Consider the following 15,582-nt stretch of genomic DNA (forward strand, 5'->3'; position numbering starts at 1 on the left):
GAGCTGGCATCCTCTGCATTTCCCTATACTGTACCTCCCTGTGCCCTGAGATGCCATCCTCTGTATGTGCCTAGAGTTCCCTCTGTGCTCGTAGCTGCCAGCCTCTATATGTACCTATACCACCCTGTTTGTTCTGAGCTGCCAGCCTTTGTATGTAGCTATACCACCCTTTTTGTTCTGAGCTGCCAGCCTCTGTATATACCAATACCACCCTGTTTGTTCTGAGCTGCCAGCCTCTGTATGTACCTATACCACCCTGTTTGTTCTGAGCTGCCAGCCTCTGTATATACCAATACCACATATTTGTTCTGAGCTGCCAGCCCCTGTATGTACCTATACCACCCTGTTTGTTCTGAGCTGCCAGCCTCTGTATGTACACTACCTATACCTCCCTGTATGCTCTGAGCTCCCAGCCTCTGCATGTATCTTTTTGTTCATTGGGTGCCCAAACCAGCCCTTAAACTCCCTGTGTTCCCCATTCTTTGTCCTCAGACTGTGAGACCTTCATTAACTCTGTGCCCTGTGCCTGCAGCTCACTATGCTCCCTGTGATAAAGGTGCAGACCCCTCTTACCCACAGCTGTCTTCCCCAGTACGCTGCCTCCATCAGGGTAACAATGTTAGGGTGCTGGCACTGGCCCAGGATGTTGATCTCTGTAACTTGATCCTCCAGAGCTTCCTCAGATGGTATCGCAAGCACCTTTACTGCAGCCAGCTCCCCACTCGCCCTGTGCTGTGCCTGTAGAGAGACCCCGTACTGAGAGATAGCTGTGCCAGCTCCCCATTCACCCTGTGCCTATAGAGAGACCCTATACTGAGAGATAACTGTGCCATTTCACCGCTCATCCTGTGCCTGCAAAGAGACCCTATACCGAGAGATAGCTGTGCCAGCTCCTCACTCAGCCTGTGCCTACAGAGAGACCCTCTACTGAGAGATAGCTGTGCCATATCACCATTGACCCTGTGCCTACAGAGAGACCCTCTACTGAGAGATAGCTGTGCCATTCCACCATTGACTCTGTGCCTACAGAGAGACCCTCTACTGAGAGATAGCTGTGCCATTCCACCATTGACCCTGTGCCTACAGAGAGACCCTCTACTGAGAGATAGCTGTGCCATTCCTCCATTTACCCTGTGCCTACAGAGACCCCCTACTGAGAGATAGCTGTGCCATTCCACCATTGACCCTGTGCCTACAGAGACCCCTACTGAGAGATAGCTGTGCCATTCCACCATTGACCCTGTGCCTACAGAGAGACCCCTACTGAGAGATAGCTGTGCCAGCTCCCCGCTTACCCTGTGCCTACAGAGAGACCCCCTACTGAGAGATAGCTGTGCCATTCCACCATTGACCCTGTGCCTACAGAGGGACCCTCTACTGAGAGATAGCTGTGCCATTCCACCATTGACCCTGTGTCTGCAGAGACCCTATACTGAGAGATAGCTGTGCCAGCTCCCCGCTTACCCTGTGCTGTGCCCAGAGGCGGATTTCAAAATCCGCCACCCTTAGGCACTTGCCTGTGTCGCTGCGTCTTTTCTGCCGCCCTCCTGCTCCTTTGATCTCCCAGTGTCAAACGACGCCGTGGATGTCACACATGTGACGTCGCATGGCGGCACGTTGACATGGAAACGCGATGTCGTGACACCATGTTTCCATGGCAACGAGATGTCGTGACATCATGTTTCCATGGCAACGAGACAGCGTCATTTGACGCTGGGATTCCAAAGGAGCAGGAGTGGCAGAAAGGAGGCGGCCACACAGACAAGTGCATTCCCACTAGGTCTGATAGGCCCGAGAGTACGGCAAAGGCATATAGGGGCAGCAATTTTTGCCGCCCCAAAATTCTACCGCCCTAGACCCAGGCCTAATGGGAAATCTGACCATGGCTGTGCCTGTAGAGCTGAGAGACCCTATATTGAGAGATAGCTGTGCATACTATTCTGCAATAAAGTTTGCCATTTGTAGTGAGAGACCGCGGTGTGTCACATGGAGAAAAGGCTGTGTCTCCCTTGCTTTCGGAAGTTATTGTGGTTTTTCTAGTATCATATTCTGCAGGAAGGAAACACTTCAGCAGACACAGGCACACACATATATATGATATATCTACAAGTGCAAACGTACTACAGGCCCATCTGGCAACAGGGGGTTAATAAGGGATCATCTCCTAATGTCTGTTATTGTTTAGAAGTCAGAAATCAACCACAAGTGAGGAAGATTAGGCCAGTTTAAACTTGGTCATTCCACAAAGAATCCACCGAAAACCTCTTGATGTTGGGCTATAAAAACTTTGTATTTTAACATCTGCTCAGTTCCTTGTAGTATCTTAAATGTTGTGAAAATCCTTTTTCTTTTGTGTTTTCTCAACATTTCGAGTTTCCAATACTTGGGATTATTAATGGCTTCAGACGTCAGATGCAGAGCCTACTAGTTCTGACTGATAGTGCTAGCAAATATTTTTCCTGTAGTCACCACTTTGCAAACTTTTTGTAGAAAGCTCATATGGTGACAAATATATTTTCATTCTGTCTCTCATCCACCCCTCTCCCCCCTTTCACTCTCCCACACCTTGCTCTCTCCCCCCTTTCTGTCTCTCTCTCTCTCAACCTCCCCTTTCTCTCTCTCTCTCTCTCTCTCTCTGTATCTGTCTCTCTCACACTTCCTTCCCCTCTTATTCCCCTTTTACCCCCTCTATATCTTCCCCCTCTTACCCCTTTTCCCCCTATCTCCCCCAATCCCCCCCCCCCCCCCGCTATCGCTCTCCCACCCCTCTCCCGCTATCGCTCTCCCACCCCTCTATCTCTTTCCCTGTCTCTCCGTCTCCCTCTCCCCTAAGGAAGGACACCTTGTAAAATTAGTTTTTTTTTAAATAGGTATTTTTAAATGATTTTTAAAACTCTTAATGTTCCCAAAGTAAACAAAAGCTTTGTTTTTTACAATCTTTATCTAATATAATTTGAGGTGGTCCTCAAATCTACGAGTAAATTATTAATAGTTTGGCCATTGTTTGCAGAGTCAGGCAAATAAATAGAAATACTGTAGCTGACATGCTTAAATCCAGTGTTCTCACTTTTCCCGAAATAACTATGCAAATAAGTAAAACAGCTACATTGCTAAATCAGTCCAAGGAAGCAGATTAGACTGATACATTGTTGAAAAGGCTATTTTGTATCTGCTATACCAGATTGTGCCTTAAAATAGCAGTTCCCCCTGAATGGATATATTGTTTTAAATCTTAACTAAACCAGGTGAGCTCATCAATGTTCCCCTGATGTTCGGGGACCTCCCTAGTTCCCCAGATTTGTGTTTTTGTGCCGGTTTTGCCACACAAAAAAAATAAACAAAAATGGCTGCCAGACTACAAACATGGCCTCGGACCAACAACAGAAAACTTCAATGTCATCAGTATTTTCATTAGCCCTCTGGGCAGAGCCTTTACCTGTGGGGAGAACCAAGGGGTCCATAGCCATCAGTGGACCCTGGAGCAACTTGGGGAGACCCCCCAGTTCAAGTGAGTTACAAAACAAAAACAAAGTGCAGAATGCCTAATGATCCCTCCATTGTCATTTCAGGGTATTTACCTTGTAAACTTTTCCGAAGGCTCCATCTCCGAGCTCACGCAAGATCTCCCAGTCCTGCTCCGGATTGACATCACGACCAAGCCATTGACATTCTGCCAGGTGTTGCTTCTCACCCCCAAATCTCAGGAGCTTCAGGAAAAAAGCCATGGGGGCAGCAGGGCACTAGGGGCAAGACTTACTGCCCTCTCTCTACAGAAGAGAGATAGAATGAGAGAAATGGAGAAAGATAGAATGAGCAAGCGAGAGAATGAGAGAGAGGAAGAGAAAGGGTTGAGATCCTGAGGCAGAGGTGTTCCAGGACACAATGGGTCATTCAGTTGTCTTCTGTTTGGGTCATCAACTCAAGACAGCGTGAAGTCTCAGGGGATACAGACCAACGAAGCAATGCTTCCTCTATCTCTCTGAGACGTGAGGTGGCAGGAAGCAGGGTGGCGGTAAAAGAGAAAGAGTGACATCTCCCCCCCCCTCCTATCGCCCACACCTAAGACAGAGATGAACGCAGCTTAATAAAAACCTCAACAGTGTGCATGCCCTACAGGTGTAGTGTGTGCAACATGCAGAGCGTAAACTCTGACAGGAACCCTCACAGCATCCTTAATTTTCTAGAAATGGGCATCCTTCTGTTAAAAGTCTACTTATTTGCTATGCACTCGGAAATAGGAAAAATCACAAAAGCAAAAAAAAGGAGAGGAAGGTAAAGGGTGCCTGAGTTCCCTGGTATCGCTTTCCAGGACACAACAGATTGAATATAGAAAAATTGGATAGGGAACCAGCGCACCTGTATCAATAACTCACATGAGTAGTTGCTGCATCATTAGGTGATTTATTGAGCTCCATAGATAAAGGGCCCCAAAACGCATTGGGATGTGGGAAAAGTCTTGTTGCATGATACTAGTGCAGCACTGTTTCCCCCCCCCCCCCCCCTCCCCCCTCTGGGAGATTACGCAGCCTATGCTACTTAGTATGTGGTGCAATAGCTGTATGGAGCAGGAGAGCTTAGCTGATCTGCAGTGTAGTGGAGATCAGGACAGGCTTAGGTTCTTTCTCTTTGGTATTCAGCGCCTCCAGCCGTAGTGGGTTCCAGGGTATCCAGAAATCAGCCCCCACTACTGCACTCTTTTCCCCTCAGCCCAAGGACTGATACTCAGACTGAGGTATACAAGAACAGGATCTTTATTGGCTGGCACGCACTGCAGTTCTTCCTCACAGCGGTGCATGGTCTCAAAGGTCCCATTCCTCTGGATGATGCTTTGCCCTTGGTAGTATAGGGCATCAGGCTGAATCTGTTGTTCCCCCAGCTCAGAAGCTGGGGGTGAGCATGCTCATCCCACCATAGGAGAGACTCAAAGCTCTCTGCTTCCTCTCTCTTCAAGAGCTCAAGCAGGACTGAATACTACATTTGGCATTCCCCTAATTAAGACAGGAGGGGCGAGCTCCTGGTCTATACCTATTCCTGATAGGCTTACACAGGCCATGAGTCACCACCTTTCTCTTGTCCATCATAGAGGAACAAGGGTGGGGCACAAACCCATAGGATTAACCTATTACTGCCTGCAGATAACAGGACTTACATAACAGGGTGGGGAAAGAAAGGCAGAATAGACATACCCTGTTACACTCTCCCCTGGGTGAAATTCCCAACCCAAATTTGGTACACCATCTGTCAGTGGTCTGCAAAATAACAATACAGGTTACACATCATGATTGTACAATAACTATAATACAGTCACAATCCCCACAGAACCAAATCATCCACTGACTACAGCGATGATAACTAGTACTCTTTCGATATAAAGAGTGTGTAGAAACTATTTATAATACCTAGGATCCAGCTTCTTAACAGGCCGTCCTTCAAAGTCCTCCACCCAGAGTATACCTTAGGGGCACCCGCTTGTTGGCGAACTTCCACTCTGTCCATATTTATACACGTCCCTATGAGCCATTCCCTCATAATTGAACAAATGTAGGATTCAGTTATGAATTCCACATTGTGGCGGTAGGGAGGGTTTGGCCCGGGGTTAACGGGGTTACCCCCCAAGGGCCCCCCTCTAACGTCGCCAGGGAGAAAAGGGGTTAACTGGGCTGAGGCCCAGAAATGTGATTTTACCCTTGTTATAACCTGTAAATGTATTCTTCCCTGTTCCATTGTAATGTCTGGGTTAATCAGTACCTGCATAACACACACACTGGGTCATCAGGGGTACAGCCTCCGGGTCACCCCCCAAGTACACACATATTAAAAATATAACTTTGTCATAAGAGGGACATATATTTTGGATAAAGTGACTTTTTGCAGTTTTTGAAATACACAGGCAGAATGCTAATGGTGTGCTAATGTACAGGCAGAATGCCTGTCTTTGTAATGCGTAAGGAACCAAATGGTGCCTCATATGAGTATTCACGTGAGTATTCACTGGAAGTGTATATCAACAGAGAGGTGTGATACATCGCCCTGATCAATAGGTAACTGACCTAATTGGTTATGCGAAAAGCAAAAGCCCACTTCAAAAGGTTTTATTGATGGGGCCAGGGGGGGGGGCTACCCCCAACAGGATATCAAAAGTGAGTAACTTTATTAAATATAAGGATACTATGAGATGTCCTTGGCTGAACCGGCTAAGAATTACATAAGTGTATTGGCGAGAGTAAGCCGATCTTGGGAAGTCTAAACATTGAATATGTAACTGTTACGAAATGCCAGATATTAATATCTCTATTAATGTTCATATTACAATGTAATGATGGGTCTCTCTACGAGCGTCAGGTGTCCCAGAATACAGTAATATATCTCACCTGACTGTGTGTATTACGGAACGGAAGTTATGCAATGATTTGCAGTAAATATGAACTTTTGGTTGAGTCTGAGGAACCCCTGTGGTGATGAGCAGGAAAGGCTAGAATTTACAAACCTGATCATCAAAGACTATTGGGCTAATTGCTTATGCTTGGCCCAACGGACAAAAGGAATTAACCAGAGGAAGTGGAACTCTTCACACTGTCCACCCTGCTTCAAAGGGTTTGTTGATGGGGGGGGGCTACCCCAAGCTGGAAGTCCCAAAATGAGCTTCAAAAGCTTCCAAGGGACATTTGGTAGCCGTCTCGGCACCTAAGGTTACAGATAGAGGGACAAACGGTTTATAAACTGCTGTCCACCCATATATCCTTTGTCTTCGTTTGCTGAATGATTTCCTGATTGCTGGATGAAACTGCCAGTTCAGATGGGACTGTTTTCATTATTTTCATCTTTTACGTAAGTGTCTATATTTTGCCTGTTATTGTATAATCTGTTGTGTTCACCTTTATCAAGGAATAAATTATATTTATCATATCTAAGTCTCATCCCAGTTCAAACCCAGGTATATATATATATATATTTATATATATAGTTTTTGGTGTACAATTACAGCCTGTCGCAAGCTCTCGTGACAGGCTTGTAATTAACTGGTGGCAGCTGGCGGGATTGAACTGGACCTGGATTACAGTATTCTGCGGGGTACTGTGATCCAGTGGGAACTTGATGGTAATTGCAAGTTCCTGGGACTAAAGATATTGAACACACAGTGTACAACATATAACACAAGATATGGCACCTCCTCACTGTTCCCCTACTTGTGAGAAGCATTTCCTCCAGAACCAAAGTGCCGGCCATCCGTCTGACTGGAGCCGGGCACTGAGACCAGAGGAGTGCATCAAGTCGGCGCGGGGAGCAGCAGCCAGCAAGGCTGAGAGAGAGACAGCAATTGGTGAGCATGAAACCCGGCAGGCTGAGCAAAGATCCACAGCTGCAGCTGCTGTAACCATCACACCGCCCGGAGAGCAGGGAAGGGACCCAGCTCCGGGACGGCAGAGACTTGTGGAGGGAGCGGGTGGTCTTGCACCAGGAGAGGTATTGGCCGTTGCGGCGGCCAGTCCATTTTACCCAGAATTGCTGGCCCTGATGTTTGCGCAGGGAGAGATGTCCCCGGCTGAGCGGCTCGAGCAGCTGAAGCTGGCGATGATCCGACCCACTTATCCCCTCCCAGAGCCCGGCGCTCAAGCCTCTCCGCTCTGGACTCCGTTGCCCCTTGCTGGGGTTAGTCCACCGGCGGCGGAGAAGCTCTGGAATGAGCCCGGCGCTCAGGCAACTCCGCTCTGGACTCCGTTGCCCCTGGCTGGGGTTAGTCCACCGGTGGCGGAGAAGCACCGGCAGCTGCTGCGGCACTGCCAACCAATGGGCCACAATAATGCCCAGTGCCCTGACCGTGCGCGGTCAGGCGAAGAAGCCTCTCAGGGCCAACGCTCACGAGCTGCGGAAAAGATGACCCAGTTAGTGGCATCCTCTGATGGCTCCCGCCCAGCCGGGGCGACAACCCTCCTCGGGACGTCTCCTGGAGAACCTGGACGGGCTGCATCAGCAACAGTGGCGGAGAGCAGCGGCCACCCACCTGATCCCGGCGGAGAACCAGCGGCGGCGGCAGAGGAAAAACCGCCACTCCGGCATCCTGCCGGCGGCAGTTTTATTTGGGGGGAGGGACAGGGTTTGCGGGAGGGGGTTATTTTACCAAGTTTGCATGGAGCTGTGTTCCTCCACAAAGACCTGGGACCCTTGTCCTGCACCGTTTTACCTGTACCCAACCCGGGCGCTGTTGCGGCAGTGGCCCGGTGCTGCCCAGCCCAGATGGGGCCGGCAGCGGCCGTTTCAGTCCCCCTGCAATTGGGACCAACGAAGGCGGCGGTCTCTGCGGGGACCAGCAAGGTAAGCCAGACCAAGTCGCAGACTGACCCTGACTTATTTTTTCCTATGACTGTACCCTGTTGTTTCACTATAGGGGTGACCGGGGGGTGGCAGGAGATAGGGGTACCAGGGGAGGGGAAGGAAGGGCAGCAAGTGAGCCAGCCAGATTTCCCCATTACCTTGGCGGAGCGGCAAGGGGACCCTCAGTTAAGAGTCCCACTGTTGCAGCCTTGCTATGGGCTGGAGGTATCCGGGGTTGTGGCAAAGTTAGACCACCCCCGGATTACCTGCCAGCCAGGAGCTAAGGTGGGTGCATCTGCACCAGCAACCCTGAGCTCACCTCCGGTAATGGGGGCACAGCTTCAGGGAGAGGGGCTCGCCCCGTTAGCACCCAGCTCTAGGGTAGGATTGCCTGGGAGAGGGTTGGGTGGGCCAGTGGGAACCGGGGAGGGAAGGCAGCAAGTGAGCCAGCCGGATTTCCCCATTACCTTGGCGGAGCGGCAAGGGGACCCTCAGTTAAGAGTCCCACTGTTGCAGCCTTGCTATGGGCTGGAGGTGTTCGGGGTTGTGGCAAAGTTAGACCACCCCCAGATCACCTGCCAGCCAGGAGCTAAGGTGGGTGCATCTGCACCAGCAACCCTGAGCTCATCCCCGGTAATGGGGAGACAGTGTCAGGGAGATGGCCTCACTCAGGTGTCCCTAGGGTCCAGGCTAGGATTAGCTAGGGAGAAGCGGAGTGAGGGGAGGCTGCAGGTAGGTAGCCAGCAGCAGATCTCAGTGAGAGAAGGAGGGCTAGTGGTAGCCAGGGAGGGAAAGCATCAGGTAGTGACGCTAGAGTTTCCCGTTACCCTGGCAGAGCCCCAGGGGGTTTCTCAGATCAGCAACCCCCTGTTGCAGCCTAGCTATGGGCTGGGGGTATCCGGGGCAGTGGCAGGCTTGTGCCACCCCAGGGATACCTGCCAGCCAAGCGCTAAGGCGGTTGCATCTGGAGAGGTGCCCATGAGCTCATCCCTGGTAAGGGGGAGACAAGGTCAGGGAGGTAGGTGCACTCAGGTAGTTCCAGGGTCTGGGGTAGGATTGCCCAGGGAGGAGAGGAGTGCAGGTGGGCTGCAGGGAGGTAAGCAGCAGGCTGAGGTGCTGGGCCTAGGGGAGGCTAGGCAGGGAGGCACCGTGGAGCAGGAGGAGATAGGAGGTCAGAGGGGTGTCAGGCAGCTGGCAGAAGCTAGGGATGGGCTAGGTAGGCAGAAAGTCCCTTGCTATGACAGGCCAGGTGTGACCCCCCTGACAGACTCCCCCGGGTCCCCAAAGGAAGGGCTGTGGGTAGATAGGCAGCCAGGGAGGAGTCAGGAGTATGGCGGAGCAGCTACAGGGTGACACAGAGCCAGGGCAGGTAGGGTCCCTACAGACTGGTGACATAACCCTTTCCCAGACTTGGTTGACAGGGAAGCGACGGTCTGTGCTGGATAGCTGGTCTCCTGCAGATGCAGAGACATGCCAGTCTCTGGGCAGTGTGCAGCCTGGACTGCACAGGAGCCCCTTTCACCATGGACTTGGTTCCCAAGGCACTGGGTGGGGGGCAGAGGGAGGCCAAGGAGAATGCCCGGCGTTGCAGGATCTGGACTTTACCATCCACGGTGTACTGGTCAATGCCGGAGGACAATTTTGCCAGGCCAATCCCTCAGGACGTATTGAGTTCGTCAAGAGCGCCAGTGGTATCCCAGGGCCATGGGGAGGCCGCTGGGGTACCAGGGGCCCTTGAGCAGGGGAGGTGTGGCGGTAGGGAGGGTTTGGCCCGGGGTTAACGGGGTTACCCCCCAAGGGCCCCCCTCTAACGTCGCCAGGGAGACAAGGGGTTAACTGGGCTGAGACCCAGAAATGTGATTTTACCCTTGTTATAACCTGTAAATGTATTCTTCCCTGTTCCATTGTAATGTCTGGGTTAATCAGTACCTGCATAACACACACACTGGGTCATCAGGGGTACAGCCTCCGGGTCACCCCCCAAGTACACACATATTAAAAATATAACTTTGTCATAAGAGGGACATATATTTTGGATAAAGTGACTTTTTGCAGTTTTTGAAATACACAGGCAGAATGCTAATGGTGTGCTAATGTACAGGCAGAATGCCTGTCTTTGTAATGCGTAAGGAACCAAATGGTGCCTCATATGAGTATTCACGTGAGTATTCACTGGAAGTGTATATCAACAGAGAGGTGTGATACATCGCCCTGATCAATAGGTAACTGACCTAATTGGTTATGCGAAAAGCAAAAGCCCACTTCAAAAGGTTTTATTGATGGGGCCAGGGGGGGGGGCTACCCCCAACAGGATATCAAAAGTGAGTAACTTTATTAAATATAAGGATACTATGAGATGTCCTTGGCTGAACCGGCTAAGAATTACATAAGTGTATTGGCGAGAGTAAGCCGATCTTGGGAAGTCTAAACATTGAATATGTAACTGTTACGAAATGCCAGATATTAATATCTCTATTAATGTTCATATTACAATGTAATGATGGGTCTCTCTACGAGCGTCAGGTGTCCCAGAATACAGTAATATATCTCACCTGACTGTGTGTATTACGGAACGGAAGTTATGCAATGATTTGCAGTAAATATGAACTTTTGGTTGAGTCTGAGGAACCCCTGTGGTGATGAGCAGGAAAGGCTAGAATTTACAAACCTGATCATCAAAGACTATTGGGCTAATTGCTTATGCTTGGCCCAACGGACAAAAGGAATTAACCAGAGGAAGTGGAACTCTTCACACTGTCCACCCTGCTTCAAAGGGTTTGTTGATTGGGGGGGGCTACCCCAAGCTGGAAGTCCCAAAATGAGCTTCAAAAGCTTCCAAGGGACATTTGGTAGCCGTCTCGGCACCTAAGGTTACAGATAGAGGGACAAACGGTTTATAAACTGCTGTCCACCCATATATCCTTTGTCTTCGTTTGCTGAATGATTTCCTGATTGCTGGATGAAACTGCCAGTTCAGATGGGACTGTTTTCATTATTTTCATCTTTTACGTAAGTGTCTATATTTTGCCTGTTATTGTATAATCTGTTGTGTTCACCTTTATCAAGGAATAAATTATATTTATCATATCTAAGTCTCGTCCCAGTTCAAACCCAGGTATATATATATATATTTATATATATAGTTTTTGGTGTACAATTACAGCCTTTCGCAAGCTCTCGTGACACACATTACTGGAGATAATCCGTGACCGCTAGCTTTAGCCACTCTTGACGGTGATTCTCTATCTCCTGCATTATAGGCTCTGGGACATAGGGGAAGTTATAACTGTGGGACTGCCGGTACCTATTTCTTATGGCTCCGTTAACCCTGCTTAACTTCAGAACCTTCCGACCAGCTCCCTGGCCGGGTAGTATTCAGAATCCTGGATCCTTAGGGTCCACCTTTTGGTACAAAATAGAGGGGCCCTTAGGTATGCGTACACCCAGATTAATTTCTCCTTCTCTCGACTCTTCTGGGGAAAAGGCACCTTATTCCCACCAATGGTCAACTATTTGGCCACTAACCAGCACAAACCTGGCGTACTTAATTTCAGGGGCATAACCCTGAAACATGGGGTCCCACCACTTACGGATCTCCTGAGACAAGGACCCAGATCCTACACTAGCAGCTCTGGCACATACAGGTACAATGGCACTGGAGGAAGTAGAGGGTGAGGATGACACAGATACATTTGACAGTTGGGACTGAGACCCCGAGGATCTTCTAAAAGAATGGTACGATCCTCTACTCTCAGGTCTCTTAATACAACAAGACACTTGGATTTCTCCCTTGGACTCCTCAGAGCTCCCACCCCCACATGACCAATTCCCCACATTTGTATCAGGGAACGTGGTTAATACAAATGGTGTAACAGCAGGGTTTATGTACTTTCCTACTGGGAACTACTGGTAGAGGATGATCCACTAATTCTATGTACACTGAAATACTTTGCGGCGACGGAGCTTATTATTTCTTAAACTAGATTTCTATAGTATATATGTAATAAGGCATTACAGTTTGACACTAAAATGAAATATTTTGGTTTTTGAGAGTGAAATATTAATTACCCCAACTAACCTCCAGTGGGACACTGCCTGAAAACCATCATGTTTTGCTCGGAGTTCATGCCTTTGTATCTCCGACGCCGGAGCAGGAGGGTGGCATGGATGGGATGAATGGGACCTTCGACCGCCTTCCATCACCAAGCGCACCCCCTCCACCAGAAGAATATGTGTACATGTATGCCGTTGACAAGGATGACATGACAACCCCGTCAAGACCACGCTAGGAGACAACACGGCGACCATGACAGGAGGAAAGCATCCTCCCAGACAACCTACCCTCGCCCGCCGCCACAAGCACACCCGCTCCCAGAAGAACACCCGCTCCCAGAATCCAACCCACATACGCTTGCATCGATATGGTGCCCGACATCATCCTGCGCGAGCTGCCCAATCCACTCAGGAAAAGTATAGGGTGATGAGTGCTGGTTTACCCCAGAAGTATGCCATGTTAATTTTCAAGCACCACGTGTCCTACTTGGTGTACTGCGGGTGGGCCAACAATGTAAACTACGAAGGAAATCGTGCCAACATGACCGACCTAGCTACTCTCGGCTTTTTGTCATTCCAAATGAATTGGAAGATTCTATTTTGGATATTTTTGAGATCTGCCGCAGGGACCTGGATCGACACTGTCTGGAATAAATACAGTAGTCTGGGGAGAATGTTCATCTTCACCGATGCGACTTTCCCCAACCACGAAATATGGTATTCATTTCAGCTCTGGAGATCTCTTTTAATTTCAGCGAATAATGGGGGGAAATTATGTTTGTATAGAGCTCCATAGGAGTTTGTAATTTTGATTCTAGATATTTAATACTGGAGGAGCTCCATTTATAGTTCAAATTTATTTGAAGAAGTTTTACTTCAGTAGGAGTCAGGGATACATTCAGGGCTTCAGATTTGTCACTATTAATTTTATACCCTGACACCAGGCCAAATTTTTCTAGCTGTAATTGAAGGTTGGGAAGAGTCGTCAAGGGTTCTGACAATGACAGAATTACATCGTCAGCAAATAAGGATATCTTATACTCCTCTTGACCTATACTGATTACCTTTATATTTTTGTCTTTCCGAATCGTAGCCGCGAGGGGCTCAATCGATAAGGCGGAGAGGGGACAAGGGACAACCCTGTCTCGTATCATTCCTTATTATTACGGGGTTTGAGCCTCCCCCCGGGAGTTTCACCAATGCTGATGAGTTTTGATACAGAGCTCTGATACCCTCGAGGAAGGGTCCTCTGAAGCCGAATTTGATCATAGTATGCACCAAAAAGTCCCATCGGATTCTGTCGAATGCTTTTTCTGCATCCAGGCTCAGAATTAAAGCCATTGTTTTCGAGAGGTGCACGTGGTCGATAATGTTTATAATTTTGCGGGTATTATCCGAGGCTTGTCTTCCCAAAACAAATCCTACCTGGTCTTTATGAATCAAGCTCGAAATTATTGGATTGAGCCCATTTGCTAGGACTTTGCTATAGATTTTTAGATCTGAATTAAGAAGAGAAATCGGCCTGTAACTGCCGCAATTTAATGGGTCTTTTCCCTCTTTATGGATTATTGCCAGGTTCGCTGAGGACATAGAGGGAGGAACATCCTCCCCTTCCATGAAGGAGTTGAAAACTTCTAGTAGGTGTGGGACCAGCACTGTCCTAAATTTCTTATAATAAAGATTAGAGGAACCGTCTGGGCCTGGGGTCTTGTTTATTTTTACCTGTTTTAAAATTTCCAATACTTCGCCAGCATTTATTTTTTCGTTTAATTTAGTAACGGTTTCTTCCGAGAGGGCCGGTAGGCTACATTTCTCTAAATATTTTGAGATAGCCGTCAACCCGGACTTGGCACTCTGGGGGGGGGGGGTTTCAAGTTGTAGAGTTTAGTATAGTAGTCCGAAAATTCTTGGGCAATTTTTCTTTCTACACTGGCGACACACTTTATTCGACCTTGGCTAGTCCCACGAATTCGGGTATACCCGGGTGTATTGAGGTTTGTGACTGTTTTCTGCCCGAGTGCATTGAGTTATTTTCCAAGCAGGGATTGAAGCATTTTATTCCCGCTGGCTGCAATACTGCACAGTATATATATATATACTGCATTACAATTCATGAATTTATGCCATCTGGTAGACACGCGAAGCATTGCAGCCTATTAAATCCTAATCATTATCATTTAACAGATCAGCCGCCCATCAGCCAGGCATGAACCCAGGCTGGGAAGGCAAAGGCAACGGGGCTTGTTAGAGGTGAGGAGCGGCGCATTCCAGGTATCTGCCAGGTACATACTGGGTATTTGCTCGAATAAAGTGTGTCGGTGCAGTACAAACGTTTTGGAGCAGGCTTTAGTCTGAATTGCAGAAATGTGGGATTTCACCCTTAGACCTCTTAGTTTATTGGCCAAAATCCAGTCTGCCTTATTGCCCTTGTCATAATATCTCTGCTTTGTCCACTTCATTGCCCGCTTTACCTCTTCTAGTTGGGCGGCTTTTAATTCCGTCCTAGCTTTGTTAAGTGTCTTATAGAGTTGTTTTGTCGGATTGGTTTTGTGTTCGACCTCCAGCAATCGAACCCTCTACGACAACTCTTTGTAAATCTTCTCCTTTTTTTTTCTTTTGGAAAGATGCAATGGAAATGAGGGAACCTCGGATTGTTGTCTTATGGGCCTCCCAAAGCGTGGCCGGGGAACTCACTGAGCCCTTGTTTAAGACAAAGTACTCAGCTATTTTTTGAGAAATCGTATCCACCACCTCCGGGGAGTTCAGCAAGGAGTCGTTTAATTTCCACTGATAGCGGGAAAAAAGGAGGGACAACCCCCAGAGCGACGTAGGGCAGCAGAGGAGTTGGATGGTGGGAGCAAAGCAGGGCAGCAGAGGCGGACAGACAGGGAGGAGCGTGCACCAGTGGTCTCACACGGAAATCTTTACTGACTTTCGGTGTCTGCTGCTGCAACAGCGCGCTCCTACCCGGCGATCCTCCTCCTCTGCTGCCTTGCTTCAAGTTAGCTCCCACCGTCCAACTCCTCTGCCATCTTGCGCTGCTCTGGTGGGCCACCGTCCTCTGCCACCACTCTGCTCCACTCCCACGGTCCTCCACTCCCACTGAAGCCTGGCAGGCATTGTTGAGGTGGTTAGTGTTACGCCGGTGCTGCCCGCAGACCAGACCCGTCCCCTGTGCTGAGGTGGGACGTAGGGATACACGCACCCGCAGCAAAG

At 48.9% G+C, this 15,582-nt stretch overlaps 1 protein-coding gene across 1 annotated transcript in view; it reads right to left on the reverse strand.

Annotated features, from left to right (window-relative positions):
* LOC142495842 (serine/threonine-protein kinase 10-like) overlaps positions 1 to 4,169 on the reverse strand; it is an 84,175-nt gene extending 80,006 nt beyond the window's left edge. Inside the window, exons 1-2 of the mRNA XM_075601874.1 lie at positions 3,579 to 4,169; positions 574 to 738 (exon numbers count right to left, since the gene is read on the reverse strand). Of these exons, the coding sequence (XP_075457989.1) occupies positions 574 to 738; positions 3,579 to 3,725 (312 nt within the window). The 5' untranslated portion in view covers positions 3,726 to 4,169. The remainder of the gene's footprint in view (positions 1 to 573; positions 739 to 3,578) is intronic.
* Between the last annotated feature and the right edge of the window lie 11,413 nt (positions 4,170 to 15,582).

This window comes from Ascaphus truei, chromosome 5 (genome assembly GCF_040206685.1).
Source record: "Ascaphus truei isolate aAscTru1 chromosome 5, aAscTru1.hap1, whole genome shotgun sequence".
NCBI lineage: Eukaryota > Metazoa > Chordata > Amphibia > Anura > Ascaphidae > Ascaphus > Ascaphus truei.